Raw genomic sequence first — 21,483 nt, 5'->3', positions numbered from 1 at the left:
CAAGCAGGGAACCTGATGCGGGACTCGATCCCGGGACTCCGGGATCATGACCTGAGCCGAAGGCAGTCTCTTAGCTTAACCAACTGAGCCAACCAGGCACCCAATAGTATATATATTTTTAAAGACCACTCAGCTCAAGCTCCTTTGGTGTTGTCACCAATTCTCCTCCAGAACAGTTAAACCCCAGCACTCTCAACACTTTATCTCACAAGCCTTTTTTTGGAGGGTGGGCGGGACAGCTTTATTGACATAGAATTCACATATCATACAAGTCACCCACTGAAAGTGTACAATTCAGGGGCGCCTGGGTGGCTCAGTCGGTTAAGCATCTGCCTTCGGCTCGGGTCATGATCCCAGGGTCCTGGGATCAAGCCCTGCGTCAGGCTCCCAGCGTAGCGGAGAGCCTGCTTCTCCCTCTCCCTTTGCCCGTCCCTCCCCACTTGTATTCTCTCTTGCACGCTCTGCTCTATTCCTCATAAATAATTTTGGGGGTTAAAGATTTTATTTATTTATTTGACACGGAGGGAGAAAAACACAAGCGGGGGTGGGGGAGGGGCAGAGGGAGAGGGAGAAGCGATGTGGGACTGGATCCCAGGACCCTGGGATCATGACCTGAGCCGAAGACAGATGCTTAACTAACTGGGCCACCTAGGCACCCCTAAAAAAAAATCTTTTTTCTAAAAAAAAGTGTACAATTCAATGATTTTCAGAATATTAATGAATTTGTGCAACCATCACCACCATTAATTTTAGAACATTTTCATCTACTGTACCCATTAGCCCTAGTCCTAGCTGTAAGCAACCACTAATGTATCTTCTGTCTCTACAGATTTGCCTATTCTGGGCATTTCCTGTAATTAGGATCATACAATATATGGTCTCCACTGTGATTTTAAATATCATTATTGTCAGCATTCATTAGGTGGAGTAGCTAATTGTCACTATTGTGGTGGAGTTACCATTGGAACTTCTTGAGAACAGAGACTGGGTAATTTTTTTTTAAGACTTTATTTTTTAGAGCAGTTTTAGATTCACAGCAAAATTAAGAGGAAGATGCAGAGCTCTCCCATATACTCCCTATGGACTGGGTGATTTTCATTTTGGTGAGCAGTAGTCCATGTTCACTAGTGTCCCATGAATGTCTGCTAAGTGAATGGCCACCAATTTATAATCAGACAAGCCTCCAAAGGGTTTTATGATTTGCCCAAGATCATCACTGGCAGCCGGTGAATCAACTACTCGAGTCTCCTTTCCAATATTCATATGCTTGTGCAAGGCATAACTTCTGTGATTTTGTTTCCTCCAATATAAAATGGTAGTTTTATAACCACCTCACAGGGTTGTGGCAATGTTAAGTATTCTTCTACCCTACAAAGTCAAATTGTGTCAAATGAGACCATCGCCCTATAATGAAAACTGCAGACAACAGTATAAAATTAAGAACATGACCAGGGGCGCCTAGGTGGCTCAGTTGGTTGAGTGTCTGCCTTCGGCTCAGGTCATGATCGTGGAGTCCCGGGATCAAGCCCCAAATGGGGCTCCCTGCTCAGCAGGAATCTGCTTCTCCCTCTCCCTCTGTTTTCCCCCTGCTCGTTCTCTCTCTCTCTCAAATAAATAAAGGGGATTTGAAAAAAAAAAGATTAAGAACATGATCATTTGACTCAGGTAATCCTCCATACAACTGACCTCTCTGGACCCATTTCCCCCAGGTTGAAAGTCAGGACAATATTGAACACATTACAGACAGTCTCTGACTTATGACTGTTCAACTTATGATTTTTCCACTTCATGATGGTGTGAGCATTCAGTAGATATGAAACTGCAACCAGATCTTTTCTTTTCCTGGGCTATCAATACACAGCAGTATGCTCTCCTCATTCTGGGCAGTTTTGTAGCCAGAGGAGGCTCCCAGTCAGCCACGTGGTCACAGGGATAAACAACCCATATACTGACAACCAATCTGTACCCATATAACCACTCTTTCTTCCACTTTCAGCACAACATTCAATAAATTATTCGAGATACTCAACACTTTATTATAAAACAGGCTCTGTGTTAGATGATTTTGTTCTGAGCACTTTTAGGGTAGGCTAGGCTAACCTATGATGTTCAGGTTAGGTGTATTCAATGCATTTTCAATTTACATAGTTCCAATTTTAGGATCGGTTTATCAGAGGGTAACCTCATCATGACTCCAGAAAGATCTGTACATTTACTAGGATTAAATGAAATGGCACTCCAGTACTTTGTACAATGTTTAGCTACTGGAAAACCCGTGTTTGGAGTTTGCACTAGTTTTATTCCCGCTTTACTTGGGAATTATAATCCTGATAAGATTATAAACAAAGTATCGATAATCTCATTTTAACTGTGCAGGCAGCTGAGATTCACAGAGATTAACTCGCCCAAGGCTACAAGTCAGCCTCTGAACTCCTAGACCCACACATCCCTTCACTGCTAGACCACCTCCAGCCAAAAAAAAAATCCAAGCCCGGGTATCTAAGCCTGGGGCACGGCCAAGTGGCCTTCCGGGAAGCAAACTCCAACCTGGGGCAAGGTTTTATCAGCATCATGGGCAGAGGGAGGATGTACTCTCTCTCTGGGCTGGACCAGAGGCCGCCCTGACGCCCCACCCTCCTCTGATTTTTATCGCTAGTCAGATTTCCAGCAGCGACGGAGTGCCCGAAAGCCTGCCTCCGAGGGCCAGGCCACTAGGAGCAGCCCCGCGTCCCGCAGGCCCCCGCCCTCTCCGCGTCACGGCCTCTAGGTGCAGTGCCCCCTAGGGGCTCCCGCTCCGGCTGAGGAGGAAGGTGCTGGTCCTTCCTGCCACACCGGCCCGTTACCCGCCAGCCGGTTCCCTGCCCGGCGCCCGCCCCGCCACCCTCCGGAGGAGCCTGACGCCGCCGCCTCTCCGTGCTCCGCAGCCACATCTCCGCCTGGACGGAGGACCCGCCGCCCCTCGCTCTCGCCGCCTCCCGTGTCCCGCCTGCGCCCCGGCGCCATGAGCGCGCGCCTGCCGCTCTTCCTGCGCGGGCTCCGCCGTCTGCAGCCGCCCCCGGGCCCGCCGCTCCGCCTCCGAGCGCCCTGTCGCGCCAGCAGCAGCGGCGGCGGCGGCGGCTGTGGCGGCGGGGAGGGCCTGCTCGAGCAGCGGCGGCTGCGGGACTCCCAAGTCGGGAGCAGCCGCGGCCAGGGCAGCCAGGCGCCCCCCGCGCGGGACTCGATCGTCAGGTGAGTGGCCGGCGCTCGCCGCCGCTCCGGTGCCGGGTGGCGGCGGCCGGGGACGCAGGGGGTGGGGCATCCGGGGCGCTCAGGTCTCGGCGAGGTCCTGCCCCCCCCCCCCCCCCCCGCCGCGGGTATTTCGCCGGGCTCCGACTCGGAGTGCTTGGTGCTAACTTGTTAGGGGCGCCCGGCGGCTGGCGGGGCGGGGGGGGGAGCGCGGGCACCGCAGGGCCGGAGTGCGTGCGGGGCGGGGGACGGCGGCGCCCGGGCCGGCGCGGGGCGGGGATCGCGCGGGCGCGGGCATCCCGGGCGGGTGCCGCGCCCCTAGCCCGCGCGCCCCGCTCCACGTGCGCCACCCCGGCCGGCTCTGATGCAACGGCGCCGAGCGCGGCGGGGCGGGAAAGGGGCGGTGCGGCGGAGGGCGGGAGCGCGGAGGAGGAGGGGCGCCCGGGGCCGGGCCGGGCGGGGCCGGGGCGGCGGGGGACGTGATGCGGCCCCGGGCGCGGGAGAGGCGGCCCCTGCCGGGCTCCCGCGCCTACCTGCGCGGTCCTCCGCGTCCGGCAACGCCGCAGCCTCCTGCGGGTGGGGAAGCGTGTTTTCTTGAGTTACATAATCCTTTTCTGGGCGCGTTCACGTGGAGCCGGACCCACCTGACAACAGGCAGAACGCGGCCGAGGAGTCGGGCCCACTCGTGCCCCCATCGCGGCACGGGTGGGCCAGGAGTCCCCAGCGCAGCTGCGTATAGAAAGTTCTCGCCCGACCCAGAGATGAACTGTGGGAGTTCTGGGCCCAGCCTTTCCCTGCCCCCCCACCGGAGACGCCACTTGTGCCCTTCCCCCCCCCCGCATCGCCCCGCACCCCGTCCTTGCCCCTCAGTGGGAGAGAGGGCAGGAAGAGCCTTGAATGGCCCTTCCTGGAGACGTGGGTTCACTGGGGGACTAAACCTGTGGAGCGAAGCACTCAGGACAAACCTGGAGGTGCCGGGAAAGCCCTTACCTGCCTCCCCACCCTCCAGGAGGATTCCTGGTTCCAGGTTGCCTTGTCACTGAGGGCTGTTCGCCATCCATTCACATCCTCTTCGTTTTTCCTTCTGTCCCTGCTTGTGAAAGTAACTGCCTTTCCCTCCTCCGTTCCCAAAGCCCTTTGTGGTGTAGCCGATGACTCTAAGGAGCCTTCTGCTTAGTTTATCTTGTCTTCTTTCGGAATGTAGTACTTCGGGCCTCTCTTCAGGTCATTAGAATTTCACCAGGGTACAGCTGAGCTCCCCTTAGTGGGTCAGGGTTTGAAGACAGTATGGGAGGCAGAAATCACCACCCCATCCCCTTCTTATTTTCTGGGTAGCTCTTATGGCTACCTGCCACTTTCTTCTTCATTTATTGCCTGTCTCCCCCAACCTCCCTGGAATGAAAGCTCTGTGGGGCCAGGGGCTTTGTCTCTTGTTCACTGCTAGATGCTTCCTCCTGGAAGGAGTGCCATGTGTAGGGTGGCCGCTTGGGACATGATGCCTGAATGCATCACTCAAGATTTGGGTTCATTTGTGGATTGTATTCACGAATGTTCTTTTCATTGCCCGACTTAGAGATGAGCAGAGTGGTCAGTAGGGGGCCTGGGTCAGGATCCTGTTGGCCCTGGGCGGCAGTCTCAATTCCCGCACTCCAGTGGGGGAATGGTCGCCTACCTTGCGGGGTTACGGAAAGGAATGCGTGAGAGAACACGTACAAAATGCATAACCCAGGAACTGCCATAGCAAGACCTCCACAAATATTGGCTATTATTTATTTATTTATTTTAGAGCATTCTAAGCCAGGGGTTAGCAATTCTGCCAAGGACTAGATAGTAAATAGTTTAAGTTTTGCAGGCCAATAGGCAAAATAGAAGCTATTTATGTAGAAACTTTTACGTGAGGAAAAAAACATTTTGATAATTTTTTTATTGACAAAAGCCAGTTTTATTTATGGATACTGACATTTGAGTTGCACATAATATTCACATGCTACAAAATGTTATTATTTTGATTTTTCTAACCATTTAAAAGTGCAAAAGCTGTTTTTAACCTGGTGTGTCAAAGTTTGCTGGCCCTTCTGTTCTAAACTAAGAGGAGAAAGTGTTGTACAATGAATTACTGCTTCATAGGATTATGGTTAAGGGATAGGTGCTTTGCTTTGCAATATGACTCCAGTACTTCCTAGGTGTGGGAATTGGGGCAAGCTGTTTGATCTCTGTTCATATACAAAATGGGAACCATTATCACCAGTTTCAAAAGTTGTTGTGGACATCACTATACTCTGCTGATCCTAAAAGGCATATTTTTTAGTATCTCCAGAACTAGTCTTTAATCAATTGTCTGACAATTGCTGTTGGCCACGTGACAGTCATCGCCTATTTGTCATTGCCTGTACCTGTAGGAACCTGGCCATGCATATTGTTGTAACTTAATTGACTTATGTGCATCATCTAGCAAAACTTTCCTCCAAGAGATTCCCCGAGGACTTGGAGGAAATAGGGGAGGTGGGCCTAGCTAGGAGTCACCTAGGATAGACATCCACAAATCTGTGTATGTGAGGTTTTTTTTTTAATTTCATGAAATATACCAGAAAAGTGAACGAATAAGCTCCCTCAAAAGCATAGTGACCTCTCATTTCTCCAGTAATCCCCAATATTTCCATCAACAAGTCATGGAAGGGCTATTTTAGGAAATGAAATGATTTCTGGTTTTTGTCTGACAACTGCCCCGTGATACCTGGTAGAATCGAGAACGCTCTAACAAGAAAACTTGCAGAATGGGTGTCAGGAATTTAAGGAAAACCCCAGGGACAAAAGTGATATGGTTTTTCAAAAAATGCCACATCACTAACACCTTTGATGGCATAGAGGGCGATATTGAATGGGGGGAAAAAACGAAACTGCCGTCAAGGACTCTTGAATCAAGAAACTCACTTGGGGTGCCTGGCTGGCTTAGTCCAAGGAACGTGCGTCTCTTCATCTCAGGGTCATGGGTTCGAGCCCCACGCTGAGTATACAGATTACTTACTTTTTTTTTTTTTTTAAGTCACTCAGAAGAGTCATATCCTGAATGTGAAGTTTTAGGAACGTTTCAGTTTGGTAGTTTTACTTTTTTTTTTTTTTAAAGATTTTTTATTTATTTATTTGAGAGAGAGAGAATGAGAGACAGAGAGCACGAGAGGGAAGAGGGTCAGAGGGAGAAGCAGACTCCCCGCTGAGTAGGGAGCCCGATGTGGGACTCGATCCCGGGACTCCGGGACCATGACCTGAGCCGAAGGCAGTCGCCTAACCAACTGAGCCACCCAGGCACCCGGTAGTTTTACTTTTTATGCTCATACGAGTGCTTTATGGCAAACAAAATATCTATGCCTAAATCAGTCTTAAAAATTCTTTTAATACTCACAGAATACACAGTCTGTGAAGAAAAGATTGTGCCGTAGTTTAACTGCCAGCTTGTTTTTCTTTCTTAGGGGTTTGTAAAACAGTGGCATGTCTTTCATTCTGTATCTGAAATTGGATGAAACACAGCAAATAAGATTCGAGCTCCCAGATCAGGCCTATGCATGAGTAGGAAGCAGGCTAGGCTGCTTTAATAAAGATACCGCCAAGTGTTGTGGACCTTAGTGTCCAGAAGGAGGCAGACAGGGAAGGTAGGATGATGACCCTATGATATCTGCTCACTGCTCCAGCTCCTGCCTCCCAGCCAGCACGAGGGAAAGGGGCCAGGGTGCTGGCGGATCTTTCTCTTCGCTGCATGTTCCTCGCCTCCGTCTGGCCAGTGCTCACAACCCAGTTGGCCAGCAGTTAATGTCATGAGCCCATCAAGTCACAGGTGAACCGGGAAATGTGCTCTCTAGCCGATGCCATGTGCAGCTTACACTCCGAACTCTGTTAAAGAGGAAAATGAGTGGAAGTGTTCATAGGAAGTACCCAATCATCCAGACCATCGTCAGTTGTGTCCATACTACTGTTACTATTATATTGAATGTATCCACGAAATTACCAATGCTGTAGGTTTATTAAACTGCTCTGCCGGGCTTTCAGCCTGGGCTATTTCTCCGAATACTGATGGCTGTCTTTAGAAGACACTGTTTTGGACATTTTAACCCTATGTGTGCACTGGTACCTCTTTTGCCTTTGAAATCAATAAAGGGGCTCTGCATTCAGGGATGTCCTTAAGTTGGTAGTTTTAAATAACCTTGTCAGCGGCTGCCTCTGAGACTGTGGCGTGACCACAGCTAGCTGCAAGGGAGACAGAGAAATGAGGTCATTATTCCAGCAGCCTTATGCCCAGTGGACACATTATTTCCCAGCCAAAGGGAGACCGACGTGTTGTAGAGTGAGTGCTAGTGTAACTTGGGCACCGGCATGCGAGAGCACCTGCCTCTGAAGGTCCCGGACCAGCAGGTTCAGCTACTCACAGCTGACAAAATCCAAAGGCAGAGAGACAAGGAGTGAAACAAGGAGGAAATTTATTTCAGTGAGGCCAACACCAGGAAGATAGTGGACTAACATCTCAAAGACTCTCCCAAGTGCTGAAAATACTTCTAGGTTTATGTAAGGAAAATGTGGGACTAAGGTTGGTGGGTACAGGCAGGTGGGTGGTCAAGGTCGGGTCATTGTCTTGGGGTCAATCACTGGTGGGGTCTTGCTGGCGCAGGGCAGTCCTTATTGCTTGAGGGGGTGGTTTGTGTTCCCCCCATCTAGGGATGCTTTGCCTTCCAAGTCTTTTGCCTGAGTTAAGAGATAAGCTGGAAGGAAGAAATACATCAATTAGAAAGTTAAAGGTCAGGGGCGCCTGGGTGGCTCAGTTGTTGAGTGTCTGCCTTCAGCTCAGGTCATGATCCCAGGGTCCTGGGATCGAGCCCCGCATCGGACTCCGTGCTCCTCAGGAAGCCTGCTTCTCCCTCTCCCACTCCCCCTGCTTGTGTTCCCTCTCTCGCTGTCTCTCTCTCTCTGTGTCAAATAAATAAATAAAATCTTAAAAAAAAAAAAAAAAGTTAAAGGTCAAAATGGAGGTAATTGAAGTCTTTTCCAGTAGTAGATACTTTGATCTACTAGTTACATTATTATAAATTCTTACAATCTTCTTCAGTAATGACACATGGCAGCCTGGCTGGAGAGTCACACATTCCTTCTAGCTGGAAATTGACAAGGCAGCTTTTCTCCCAGGAGTGAGAAAATCTCTGATTAGAAACATTTATGCTACTTTTTAGATCTGTTAAGCCTGGTGACTGCTTTCGTGCTTACTTTGCTTGTCACTGTAGGAATCATGAATAACCCCAAAGAATGAAACATCACACGTGCAAGAGGTGGGGAGAAACTAGCCAGCTTTATTTGCTTTGTTGGTGACAGGTTTGTGCTTTTATAGAAGTGTTTGGTCCCTTCATGCTATTGAGGGTGGTGGTCAAGGCTATGAACAGTTTTTTGGGGAAACTTGCTGTCAAATGAGTATTTTTTATTGTCCTAGGGTAGCCATAGGACACCTGTTTCACGGATGAGGCTACTGGAGTTTCTTAGAGATTCAGTAAACTGATCATGTAGGTCCGTTGGAGGCCCACATCCTGGTGCATGGCTGTTTCCCTTCTACCCAAGCCTAAGAGCCACCTGGCTCCCTTGTTGAAAACGCACGTTCCTGGGCCTCACCCAGCCCTGTCGAATCTGACTTTCTGGGGTGAGACACAGAAACCTTGCTTCTTACCAACCTGCCGAGGTGATCCTCATGCACATTGCCAAAAACCACTTGGGTCCTACGCTCCAGTGACTTCCGGAACCAGGCAGAAGTAAGGACCCACTTGGCCCAAATTAACAGTCATGAAAGGCAGGGAAACAGCGTAGCATGTGGCCCTCAGCCGCACATTATTGGACAGGAGATTTTAGTGCTCATTTATAAGGCAATTTGTAAACTTTCACATAGTCTCAGTTATTCAACACAATAATATAGTTATTTCTCGGAGAATTAAGTTGCTTTGGCCAACTGTTTGGAAACAAAACAGACGAAAATCTTCACAGGCCATGTACAGTTGCATGCCTCCCTATTCTGTCTCGGGTAGCCCAGGGTCAGGTGGGAAGGCTCATCGTGGTTGAGTTTTAAAGCTTTTCAGTGTCTCCTGAGCACCCCTCTCTTTCCATCTACCTACTGAAGAGCAGCTTCCTCCAGTATGCTCAGCAGCTTCTTTGAAAACTGGGCGAAGCTGAGCAATGCCTTTGTGCCCTCAGCCATGTACTACTAATGCTATCTGGCTGGAACTTCACCTTGTAGTTTTTGGAAGCTGTTGGGTGCACGTAAGACCCTATCAGAGACAGAAAACAAAATTTAAAGACGGTCTTAACACAGGGCCTGGGTCCTGCCTTGGCTGAGCCTTTTGTCTATTATCATGAGAGAAGAAAAGCCAACTTCATGTGCAGGTAAGGACCATGTCACAGTGATGGGGGTGAAGGAATCTGCAATCCCTCATCCCAGAAGACTGCAGAAGGAGCACGTGACTTGTACCTCATCACCTAGGTCTGCCCTGCCTGGGCTGGCACCCCTTGTCCTCCCGCCCACCAGTGATAGTAAGGTGGTGATGGCACCTGCTGGGACTTTTAGGAAGTCCAAATGCAGACTTGGGTGGTGGGGCACCCCGAGGACTGACAGGCTTTCTCCCTAAGAGGCCTGGGGAGAGTGTCAAATTCTGATGCAGCCCTAGTGTTTCCGTTCCCATCCACCCTTCTCTTCCCCCACTTCCCTTTTCCTATCCCTCCCCCTCAACCCTTCCTCCAACCTCCCCCTCCCTTCCCCTCTGTTTTCTTCCTCACCCTCTCCCTTCACATTCCTTTGAATTCTGGGACCTGGCATTTATCCGTGACCCACCCGGTTGTCTGACAGCAAGCCCCCTCTTCAGTCTCTGCTACCCTCCCCCCACCAATGTTTTCAGTCCCCGTGGGAACCCCTAGGGATGGATGTAGGTGGAGGAAGGGGGTTATTTAAAAAGAAATGCAACAGTTTTATTACAGTCAACTTGGAAAATACAAGAGAATTCACCCCTGGAAAATAATTGTTAACATCTAGTTTGCACACCTCTGCTTATTTTAAAAATCAGATGGTCACAGTTTACTCTGTGTTGTACTTCAAGATGGTTACCCTGCCCCTCCTCGCCACACTTCCCACGCTTGGAGCGCATCCTTATGTCGTCTAACTATTTTCACTTACAGGAACAAACTTTCTAGGAAAATGTGTTGGATCAGTCCTTTCTAGTCATTAACAAAGACATGACTGTGTGTTGGTTTTCTTTCTCAATGCAGAGAAGTCATTCAGAATTCAAAAGAGGTTCTGAATTTATTGCAAGAAAAAAACCCTACCTTTAAGCCGGTGCTTGCTATTATTCAGGTAAGCTGAGACCATGGTTCAGTGCTCCTCTTTTAGGATGCCTTTCAATGTAGAAGAGAATTGTCTGCAGAAGACCAGGGCATTTCTTGTCACAGAAGTGGTCTTAACAGGGAGGAGAGGGCAGAGATGAAAATACGGTCATGTCCCTCTTCCTTTGGTCATTTTGCTTCTACCAGGTCACTGGTTAGTTACCTCCCTGCTTGAATGGGTCTTTTGTGAATTGCTTTGAGAGGTTAGGAGGTAGGCACCCACGTCAGTTGTGTTACATAGGACATTATTGTGTCCACATGTGCTCAGAGATGCTTATCAGATGTGACTTGAACGTGATAAGGAGAAAAGTTCCCCCTTCGTTTCTGTGGAAGAAGGAGGCTTGATGAGGCATGGTACTTAGTGATCTTACTATGAAACCTGGTAAAGCCTGCCATAGGCCTGAAGGGCCAAACGTCAATACATGTCAGAAGGACTTGGCATTTCATATACATCTCTTGACTGCGGCCCCTTCGTTCCCAACTGTAGTTGGTGCTGTTTGCCCTCCTTCTTGGCAGCCCTATGGGGTAACAGGTGCAGGGCAGTCAGGAGGTGAGCCAAGCCTGGAAGCTCACACAGCACAGCAGGTGGGCCGCCGCCTCATTTTGGCACGCACGTAATGTGTCAGAATAGCAGCCTGGAGTCCCATCGGCGCTGTGATTTTCAAGACTGTGGAGCTATGCTCATGTCACTTGCATTCTTGGGGCCCGTCACCATATCCCCTACAAAGCTAGGCAAGCAAGAAGGTTGAAAGAAAAGTGATCTGAGCCTGGACCTCCTGGGATTCTGCTTGCTGATGGGTTTCCAGCTACGGACAAGTCATCTAAAGCCCTGTCTGTGGTGTCCTCATTTAGAAAGGGTGCTGGCTGGGTGGCTACATGAGCCTTAGGAGGGCTGTTACTTTTTAAAAGTAACATAATTTGAAAGCGGAGAAATTGATATGCCAATAAATACCAGCTATTAGTCTCCTTCTGTGAGCAATAAGATTCTGCATTTCCTTCCCTTTCTAATAAATTGGATAATTGATAGTCACAAAATTAGTCTCTGTATTACGTTTTGTGCTTTGTCAAGATATTTTTGTTGCTGTTACATTCTCCTTCTTACTCCCATCTTCTAAGGCAGGTGATGATAACTTGATGCAGGAAATAAACCAGAATTTGGCAGAGGAGGTGAGGATTATTGAATTCTACAAATTCACCATAATTTTTTGACGCTACATTCTCTCACAGTGACAGAACAACCTTGTGTTCCTTTTGCAGGCTGGTCTGAACATCACTCACATTTGCCTTCCTCCGGATAGCAGTGAAGCCGAGGTAACTACCACATGTGGCACTTGAACACCTGAACAGAGGGTGCTTTCCTCTTGAGACATAATATACCTGTTAGCATCTCTTCGTTGTCATTCGAAAAGATCAGTCTTGTCTTTGTTGCTGAATTCTTGGAAAAGTTCCCTTTTCCCTCTAGGATACATGCTCCTTGATCTGCTTGTCCCTTACTACGTGTTTCTAGTGAAGACTTGAGTTAGACTTGGTGACTCGGGTTGTGTTTTTCTGGCCACCGCAGCAGTGTCTAGTGGAAAATGCCTGGCTGCCGGGGTCTGGAGGACTAGCTGTGGTTTTGCGCTGTCATGAAGGCTTGTCTGTCCTTGGCCATTCCTTTGGCTTCCCTGTGTCACAGTTGCCTTATTAAGAAAATAAGGGGATAGGATGAGATATAATCTTTGGCGTCCTTTCCAGGCAAATGTTCTGGGAGTAATAGCCTTTGCAAGCGTCATCTCAAGCCTGGGAGAAGTGGCTACCCCCATCCGGAGTGGTAAGGAAATGGCACCGTGGGCCATGCTAGCGTTTCGCCCTTCTGTGACTAGCTTTTCTCCAGACGGGCTGCGGCAGTGAAGCTTTGATTTGACTGCCCATGATGGAAAACTTCAAGTCACAGAATATGAAATAACACAGACGTTTATTTTTCTTGTACCTAAGTAAAGTTTAGAAGCAGGCTGGTTATTGTGGCATCACAGGGTCACCAGAAACTTGGGCTCCTTCGATCGTGCTGCTCTATCGTCTATTGGACTATCTCGTATCCAAGACGGCAGATTCAACTCTGCAGATCACATCCACATTCTAGCCAGTGTCAAACAAATCCAGACTTCGTAAGGAGAGACATAATTCAAAAGGATTATTGCAATAGGTCAGAGTATACAAGAGTAAGGATCTTAATTTATTAATTAAGGTTTTGTTGTTGCGTCTGCCACATCCTAGGTATGGGTGACCACAGACCCCTCACTTCATTCTGGGCTCTCGTTCGATGTCACTCCCTCTGACCACCCCCAACCCGCCATTACTCCATTAGCCCTTTACCTTGCTTAATCTGCTTTAGTTTTCTTTACCATCATTTACCATTTCCAGAGATTATACCATTATTATTTTTCGTTTTCCCTCATGTCTTCCCCACTGGAATATAAGCTCTGGGGGAGCAGGCATTTTATTCACAACTGTATTTCCTGTCTTAGAACTGGCAGAGAATAGGTACTCAAAACATGCAATATCTATTGAATGAATGAAAGCACGGTGAATAAATGAAATAAAGTTTTCTTTCTGGTTTTTTGTATCAAACAGCGTTTTCCCTCTCTTACCAGGTAGAAATACCACAGTGATTTTTGCTAGACAGTGAAACAGAGGTGGTAAAGCAAGACTTCTCACAGTGAGACCCATATCCATGGGCTGGTATCTCTTTTACTTATGAACGAATAATATTGTGAAGTGAAATGAATCCATATGTTATCCCCTGGCATAAAATAGAGAGATAGAGCATTTCTTATTGAAAGACACACCTAGCCGTTCATTAGCTTTTACATTTTTACATTAACCTTCCCAAGCTGTACTTTGGTCTTTTTCAGAAATAGTGAATTATTTTAGTGTTCCCTATAAAAAGGAGGTATCTGTGCTTTGAATTTATCAATCACAAGCCTTTGGAAGTGCTTCCTGGGTCCATTCAGATCCAAGGAACATGAGGACCTGAGTGATGGCTTCTTGGGGTTGAGAGTTGGGAAGGTTTTGTTGAACACGTTGTGTTTGAAACACAGGCTTGTCTGGGCCAGGATGGAACTCTTGAGATTCGTGCCTCCTGGTCTCCCTGAAGGCTGGCAGTGTGTTTCACTCAAGTATAATCATGGAGTTATCTTTTGCCTAACTCAACGTTTGGTTTGGTTTGGTTTGGTTTGGTTTGGTTCTGTTGTGGCAGGGAGTAGCGCAATAAGAAAGATTGAGAAGTCATTAAAATTCTGCTGCACTGCTTTTGAAAGCTTTAATAAACATGATGAAAAGATGGGGCGCCTGGGTGGCTCCGTCATTAAGCATCTGCCTTCAGCTTGGATCATGATCCCAGGGTCCTGGGATCGAGCCCCGCGTCGGGCTCCCTGCTCGGCGGGAAGCCTGCTTCTCCCTCTCCCGCTCCCCCTGCTTGTGTTCCCTCTTTCGCTGTGTCTCTCTCTGTCAAATAAATAAAGTCTTTTAAAAAAAACTGATGACAAGAGAAAATAGACTTTCTTCATTCTGCTTTACCGCAAGCCTTCAACAAGGAGTGAAAAAGAAACGATGCATTTTTATGAATCTATTTTTTTTAATGTAAAGCTTCTTTTGTTGGGTCTTATTTTTGTAATGCTGATTTTAGGGTTTTTTTTTTCTCTGTAGATTATAGATGAAATCTTGAAGATTAACGAAGACACCAGAGTACACGGCCTTGCCCTTCAGATCTCCGAGAACTCGTTTAGCAACAAAGTCCTCAATGCCTTGAAACCAGAAAAAGATGTGGATGGGTGAGAAAATAGAAAACAGTCAAGTCTTATTGCTAAATGAGCTTTTCTACTGTGACCTTCTTTCCTTTTAGTTCCACTGTTTCAGCTGTGTCTGTAATTAAGAGTGGAAGAAATCCTTTAACTAGTTCAGGAATTTGAGGGCTTTTTAAATTCCGTATAAGAAAGTTACATATTTTGGAATAGGTACTTGCCCTTGGCTTGGGTGCTGTTCTGGAAATAACGTCCTTCACACCATCACATTCATTTCGTAACCTCCTGCCTGACTTACGGAGTCCTTGACCAGCCTCCCTTTTCTAAATAAGCTTTTCCTTGCAAATTCTGCCAGAGCAAAGAAACACCCGAGTCCTGAGTCACCAGCAGTACCACATGCTTCCTTAGTCCCAGGCCAGTTGAGAAAAGCAAAACAAGCACTTTTATTCATAACACAAGGTTTTATTTGAAATTAGAGGGAAAAACTACAAATATGTGGTGTGCTAGTATTGTGTCTGACTCACGTCTGGCGTGACATCCGCTTCATGAGATGAGGAGTACTGCCCATTCATGTGGGCGATTAGGGCTTTTCATGGAGAGCAAAAACCTCATTTTCCGACATGGAAATAGGAAATGTTTTGTACTGCGACCGAAAAGAACATCAGGTATTTAGTGTTACAAGGTTGTAAGCAAATTCAAAAATTAGACTCCCAATCCAGTGTGTCTCACGGGAGCTGGATGGAAAGGTTGCCGCCTGGCGGACACACCCAGGCTCCTTCCGTTACTCTAGCCTCTGTGGGCAGTCAGACCGAGGATAGACCCAAACACAGGTTGAAAAGTTGTCATGAAAACCTCTGATCCAGTACCAGACTAACTAGAAAGGAGAAGCCCTAATCAATGAGAAAAATCCAGAACCCAAAGGTATCAAAGTGTAATTTCAAATCTTTCGTGAAAGCTTTTCTGTGTCTCCATTTTGTTACTAACTTGTATTGAGACCGTCACTTTCAGCTAGATAGTTATGGACCATTTGGTCCTGGATTTGAATGAGGAAGAGCACAGAAGCCATTCAAAGTACATGGTCACTCAGATTTGATTTCTGAGTGACCATGGAGGTAAGTACTGATGTTAAATGGGGATCAGACTTGTGAATCCCACGTCTTGCTAGGTCACCCCAGACTTCTAGGATTGGTCCTGGATTTTGATACTGATTGAGATATAAATGCCCTCAAGGAAAAAATGAGTTTGGCTGCATGACAACGGTGTTGCACACTTTAGGGGCACCATTGTGCACAGTGAGGCCTTCTATGGCCTTATGCTGTGGTCCTGCTATCCAGGCAGAACCAGAATTCCCAAGGTTGTCCCAGCCCACAGGGGCAACTGCAGAGTTTCCCAAGGGACTGCTCTAAGAAACTAATGGTCTTCATTCCTGCCCACTCCTTAATTTATATTTAATGATTTCATATAGCCTATCTGTCCAACGTTGATGGGGATATTATTTGGGATTAATACATGTGAGTTATAGATGAGTGAGTTTTGACCAAGTTTTGACTTACAACTTTCCTTTTTTTCAAATTCAGAGTAACAGATATAAACCTGGGGAGGCTGGTCCGTGGAGATGCCCATGAATGTTACATCTCACCTGTGGCCAGAGCTGTGATTGCACTTCTTGAAAAGTCAGGTATGATTGCTCCTTCAGAAATGCTGTGATTTTCTCTTTTTTGGGACTTAACTTGATTTATTTTTATTTATTTATTTAAAGATTTTATTTATCTATTTGACAGAGACACAGTGAGAGAGGGAACACAAGCAGGGAGAGTGGGAGAGGGAGAAGCAGGCTTCCCGCGGAGCAGGGAGCCTGATACGGGGCTCGATCCCAGGACCCTGAGATCATGACCTGAGCCGAAGGCAGACACTTAACGACTGAGCCACCCACGCACCCCCCTTTTTTTTAAAGATTATTTATTTATTTATTAACAGAGATAGCACAAGTAGGCAGAGCAGCAGACAGAGGTAGAGGGAGAAGCAGGCTCTCCGCCGAGCAGGGACCCTGGGATCATGACCTGAGCCGAAGGCAGTCGCTTAACCAACTGAGCCACCCAGGTGCCCCCCACCCAGGCGCCCCTTAACGTGATTTTTAAACAGGATTTCTTTCCTGAAGATTCTAACTGAAACATAGATAATACAAGTGATATTCAACATAGAAACAAGTGATATTCAAAGTCGGCTCTTTTTCTCATCGTCTGGGAGATACAAATGACTATGACAAATTTTTCTAACAAGATAACTGTATTATAGTTTTAAAAAGAAACTGGTAAGGTTGAGTGGCCTGTTGTGAACAAAGGCTTGGCTTCTCTCAGGAAACACTCAAAATAACCACAATGAAAAATGTTCCAAGTTTCAACTTCTCAAATCTGTCAATATGTAAATGTAAATAAAACTTACATTTAACATTTAAATGAGGAAGCTGTCAGATATAGTTCAGGGTGTGGAAACCTCAATTGGGATTTATCAGTGAGCAGTATCTCTTTCAGTAATCAGTATTTAATTTCCATCGTTCTCCCCTTGACCTTTCTCTTTTACGTCAGTGACATAGAAATGAACAATTTCTTTTTCTTGGTTATCAGATTGATGAGTAAATTATTACCGTGTGTTTTATATATTTTAAGGACTTTCTAGCTGAGTATATAAAAATTTAACTAAGTTTTTCTCTATTCCAGCTTAGTAAAAGAGAAGCAAATGTCCCTCCTCCATACCAAAACACACAACCATCAAACAAAAATTGCAAAATATTTAATATGCCAAATATATAAAGAACTTATACAACTCAATACCCAATAATAATAATAATCCGATTAAAATATTAGAAATGTCTGGGGTACCTGGGTGGCTGTCGGTTAAGCGTCTGCCTTCGGCTCAGGTCATGATCCCAGGGTCCTGGAATCGAGCCCCACATCCGGCTCCCTGCTCAGTGGGAAGCCTGCTTCTCCCTCTCCCTCTGCCTGCCGCTCCCCCGCTTGTGCTCTCTATCTCCCTGTCAAATAAATAAATAAAATCTTTAAAAAATATATTAGAAATGTCTGAATAGACGTTCTTCCAAAGAAGACATGCAGATGGCCTACAAGCGTGTGAAAAAGTGCTCAATATCACTCATCATCAGGGAAATGCAAATAAAAACCACAATGAGATATCACCTCACACCAATCAGAATGGCTAGAATCAAAAACAGAAGAAATAACAAGTGTTGATGAGGATGTGGAGAAAAAAGAACCTTCGTGCACTGTTGGTGGGATTGCAAACTGGTGCAGCCACTGTGGAAAACAGTATGGAGGTTCCTCAAAAAATTAAAAATAAAAATACTATATGATCCAGTAATTCCACTACCCGGGTGTTTACCCAAAGAAAATGAAAACAGCAATTCCAAGAGATATATGCTCCCCTATGTTTATTGCAGCATTATTTACAATAGCCAAGATATGGAAGGAAGCTAAGTATCTACTGATAGATGAATGGATAGAGAAGACGTGGTATACATATACAATGGAATATTACTGAGCTGTAAAAAAGAGTGAGGTTTTGGGGCGCCTGGGTGGCTCAGTCGTTAAGCGTCTGCCTTCGGCTCAAGGTCATGGTCCCAGGGTCCTGGGATTGAGCCCCGCGTCGGGCTCCCTGCTCAGTGGGAGACCTGCTTCTCCCTCTCCCACTCCCCCTGCTTGTGTTCCCTCTCTCACTGTGTCTCTGTCAAATAAATAAATAAAATCTTAAAAAAAAAAAAAGTAAGGTTTTGCCATTTGTGACAACATGGATGGACCTAGAGGGTATGCTAAGTGAAATAAGTCAGAGAAAGACAAATATCATATGATTTCACTTATATGTGGTATCTAAAAAACAAACAAAGGCAGAAACAGACCCATAAACATAGAGAACAAACTGGTGGTTGCCATGCAGGGTTTGTGGGCAAAATGGGTGAAGGGGGGTAGGAAGCACAGGCTTCTAGTTATGGAATGAATAAGTCATAGGAATAAAAGGTTCAGCAAAAGGAATATAGTCAATGGTATTGAAATAGCGTTTATGGTGACAGATGGCACTATGCTTATAGTGAGCACAGCGTGACATATAGTCTTATTGAATCCCTTTGTTGTACACCTGAAACTAATGTAACATTGTGTGTCAACTCTACTTCAGTAAAAAAAACTCCTCCAAAATAATATACCAAAGTTCCATTAGAAGATTAATTTTTTTTTTAAGATTTTATTTATGTATTTGACAGAAAGAGACACAGCGAGAGAGGGAACACAAGCAGGGGGAATGGGAGAGGGAGAAGCAGACCTCCCGACCGACAAGCAGGGATCCCGACGCGGGACTCGATCCCAGGACCCCGGGATCATGACCCGAGCCGAAGGCAGACACTTAATGACTGAGCCACCCAGGAGCCCCAGAAGATTAATTTTTAATACATACCTCTAAGACATTAGCCATTAAGCTGAGATAAGCCATGTAGACACTGTTTTTCCATCATGTGAATGATCAGGATGATGATTCTCACTCAACCATAACATTCACAAAGAAAGAGTAAATCGTGGCTGATAGTCCTTATAGGCTCTAACTTGGCTCAGAGGGCCAAGTTTTAAAAAGTTCTTTTTTGTAATGCTAAAGCTGCATGGGAGAAAGGCTCTGAAGTTTTGATTATAATACTGAATTTCCATTTGGTGGATAGGTGTCAACTTAGATGGAAAGAAGATCTTGGTAATAGGAGCCCATGGGTCTTTGGAAGCTGCCTTGCAATGCCTATTCCAGAGGAGAGGGTCCATGACAATGAGCTCCCAGTGGGAAACACCTCAGCTTCAAAGCAAGGTAAGCATCTTTCATGGGGGAAACATAATTTTAAGTGCTTATATTAGAAAAGGAAAAGGACTAGAAATGTATAGGCTAATCATTGAACATAAGAAGTGAGAGAAGGAACAGAAAATCTCAAAGGATGAAAACAATAAAGAGCAGAGATTCATGAAATAGAAAGCAAATATATGTCAGAGATTATCAACTAAGCCAAAAGTTGGTTTTTGGAAGAGTCTAGTAAAATGGAAACACCACTAGCCAAAATAATCAAAACCAAAAGAGAACACCAGCAATGTTAGGAATGAACAAAGGGACATGACCGCAGAACAAAAATTGTTTTCTAAAAAGGAGGCTATGAACTATTTAGACTGGTAAATTTGAAAATTTGTATGAAATGAAAACATCTATGTAACTTACAAAATGGATTTAAGTAAAATTGATTAGACTTATATACATTAAAGATATTGGATCAGTCTACCCACCAAACATGCAAACAAAAGGAGTTCTACTCTCATCAAAGAACAGATCATAATCTTTTCTCCAAAGAATAGAAAAAGAACACTTTCTAACCCATTTTTATGAGTGCCCAGACCAGAGGACAGGATGCTCAAGGACAATTACAGGCTCATTCCATCTGTGAACATAGATAAAATAATCATTATCAGAATGTTAGCAAACCAAATCCAGCACCAGGTTGGGGTCATCATAGGATTGCAAGTGTGGTTTAATATCAGAAAATTCCATTAAAATCTACTGACATAATTCACAACATTATCAGATTAAAAACTATGCTGTCACCATCATAGATACAGAAAAGTCATTTGATAAAATCCTTTATGATTTTTTTCCTAAAAAACCTCTTACTCTAGGAAAGTAAAGGAATTTCTTAACCCAGGAAATATCTATAAAAAGTTAGAGCAAGTATCTCATTTAATAATGAAATACTGGAAACATTTCTTTTAAAATTTGGAAAAATATAAGGGTGCCTGTTATCAGTACTCCTAATCAGCTCTGTATGGGAATTACTAGACAGTGCCGTAATGTGAAGAAAGGGAGAATTTATAATGATTGGAAAGGAAGACACCAGACTGTCATCAATCCTAGATGATACCATTACCGACATTAAAAACTCAAAAGAATCTATAAAAAAATATGAGAATGAGTAAGAGTTCACTTGGGTTCTTGGATATAAGATCAGCATGCAAAAACCAAGTGCATTTCTAAACACCACATCCATAGTTAAAAGATTAATTATTTTTTAAAGATTTATTTATTTGAGAGAAAGAGAGCACACATGTGAGTAGTAGAGGGAGAGGGAGAGGGAGAGAAAGCCCTAAACAGACTCTGCCCTGAGTACAGAGCCTGACTCGGGGCTCAGGTTCAATCTCACAACCCAGAAACCTCGACCTGAGTTCAACCAACTGTGCCACCCAGGCTCCCTGTAATTTTTTATTAATTTTTTTAAATTCTTAAATTAGAGTTTATAATAGCAATGAGAATATAAGGCACTTAGGAATATATTTAACAAGTTATTTATGATCTTTTGAAAGAAATTATGTAATTTTGATGAAGGTCATTAAGAAGACTCAAAAACAGAGATACCATGTTCATGGATAAGAGGACTCAATTTCAAGAGAAACGAACATGGCAGCATGTTGGTGGCTTTGTAATAAAGAGATTTGGCCTTGTTAAAAAAAAAAGAGGACTCAATATCTTAAAGATACTGATCCTGCCCAAATTAATCTATAAATTTGAGTCAAAGTCCTGACTTTTATTGTTTTGGAGAGTTTGACAAACTGATTCTAAAATTTAATGGAAGGGGTGCCTGGGTGGCTCAGTCAGTTAAGCGTCTGCCCCTGCTTGTGCTCTCTCTCTCTCTCTCTCTCTCTCTCTCTCTCTGTTAAATAAATAAATAAAATCTTTAAAAAATAAAATAAAATTTACACAGAGGTAGAAGGGCAAAAACAAGACAATGTTGAAGAGGTCTTGAGCTGTGGAAAAAAAGCATTTGCAAAAGGGTATATTGCATGTGACACCATTTATTTAAGTCTAAAAGCAATACCATATATATCTATGCTTTAGGACTACATATATAAAGTAAAAGACTAAAGAAATGTCCAGGAAACCATTTACCAGGACAAAGATGTGGATGTAGGTGGAAAGGATCACTAGTATTGGTCATGCCTTTTTTCTGGGCAGTGGGCTGGGTGTCCAGGTGCATTCTATCATCCTTTTACATTTTCATGGCTGG

At 45.3% G+C, this 21,483-nt stretch overlaps 1 protein-coding gene across 2 annotated transcripts in view; it reads left to right on the top strand.

Moving 5' to 3' along the window:
* Positions 1–2,783: 2,783 nt before the first annotated feature.
* The window catches only part of MTHFD1L (methylenetetrahydrofolate dehydrogenase (NADP+ dependent) 1 like), a 185,680-nt gene continuing 166,980 nt past the window's right edge, over positions 2,784–21,483 (top strand). Inside the window, exons 1-7 of one of the 2 annotated variants that reach the window (XM_028103372.2) lie at positions 2,784–3,228; positions 10,507–10,591; positions 11,737–11,787; positions 11,878–11,931; positions 14,305–14,429; positions 15,977–16,077; positions 19,114–19,250. In XM_028103372.2, coding sequence (XP_027959173.1) covers positions 3,002–3,228; positions 10,507–10,591; positions 11,737–11,787; positions 11,878–11,931; positions 14,305–14,429; positions 15,977–16,077; positions 19,114–19,250 — 780 coding nt within the window. In that variant the 5' untranslated portion in view covers positions 2,784–3,001. The remainder of the gene's footprint in view (positions 3,229–10,506; positions 10,592–11,736; positions 11,788–11,877; positions 11,932–14,304; positions 14,430–15,976; positions 16,078–19,113; positions 19,251–21,483) is intronic. The other variant, XM_028103371.2, reaches the window with a different exon arrangement.

This window comes from Eumetopias jubatus, unplaced genomic scaffold (genome assembly GCF_037043125.1).
Source record: "Eumetopias jubatus isolate StellerSeaLion01/CBP00866 unplaced genomic scaffold, mEumJub1_p1.0 scaffold_6, whole genome shotgun sequence".
Taxonomy (NCBI): domain Eukaryota; kingdom Metazoa; phylum Chordata; class Mammalia; order Carnivora; family Otariidae; genus Eumetopias; species Eumetopias jubatus.
The sequence above is the reverse complement of the archived record's forward strand: the minus strand, read 5'-3'. Positions and strand labels throughout refer to the sequence as shown.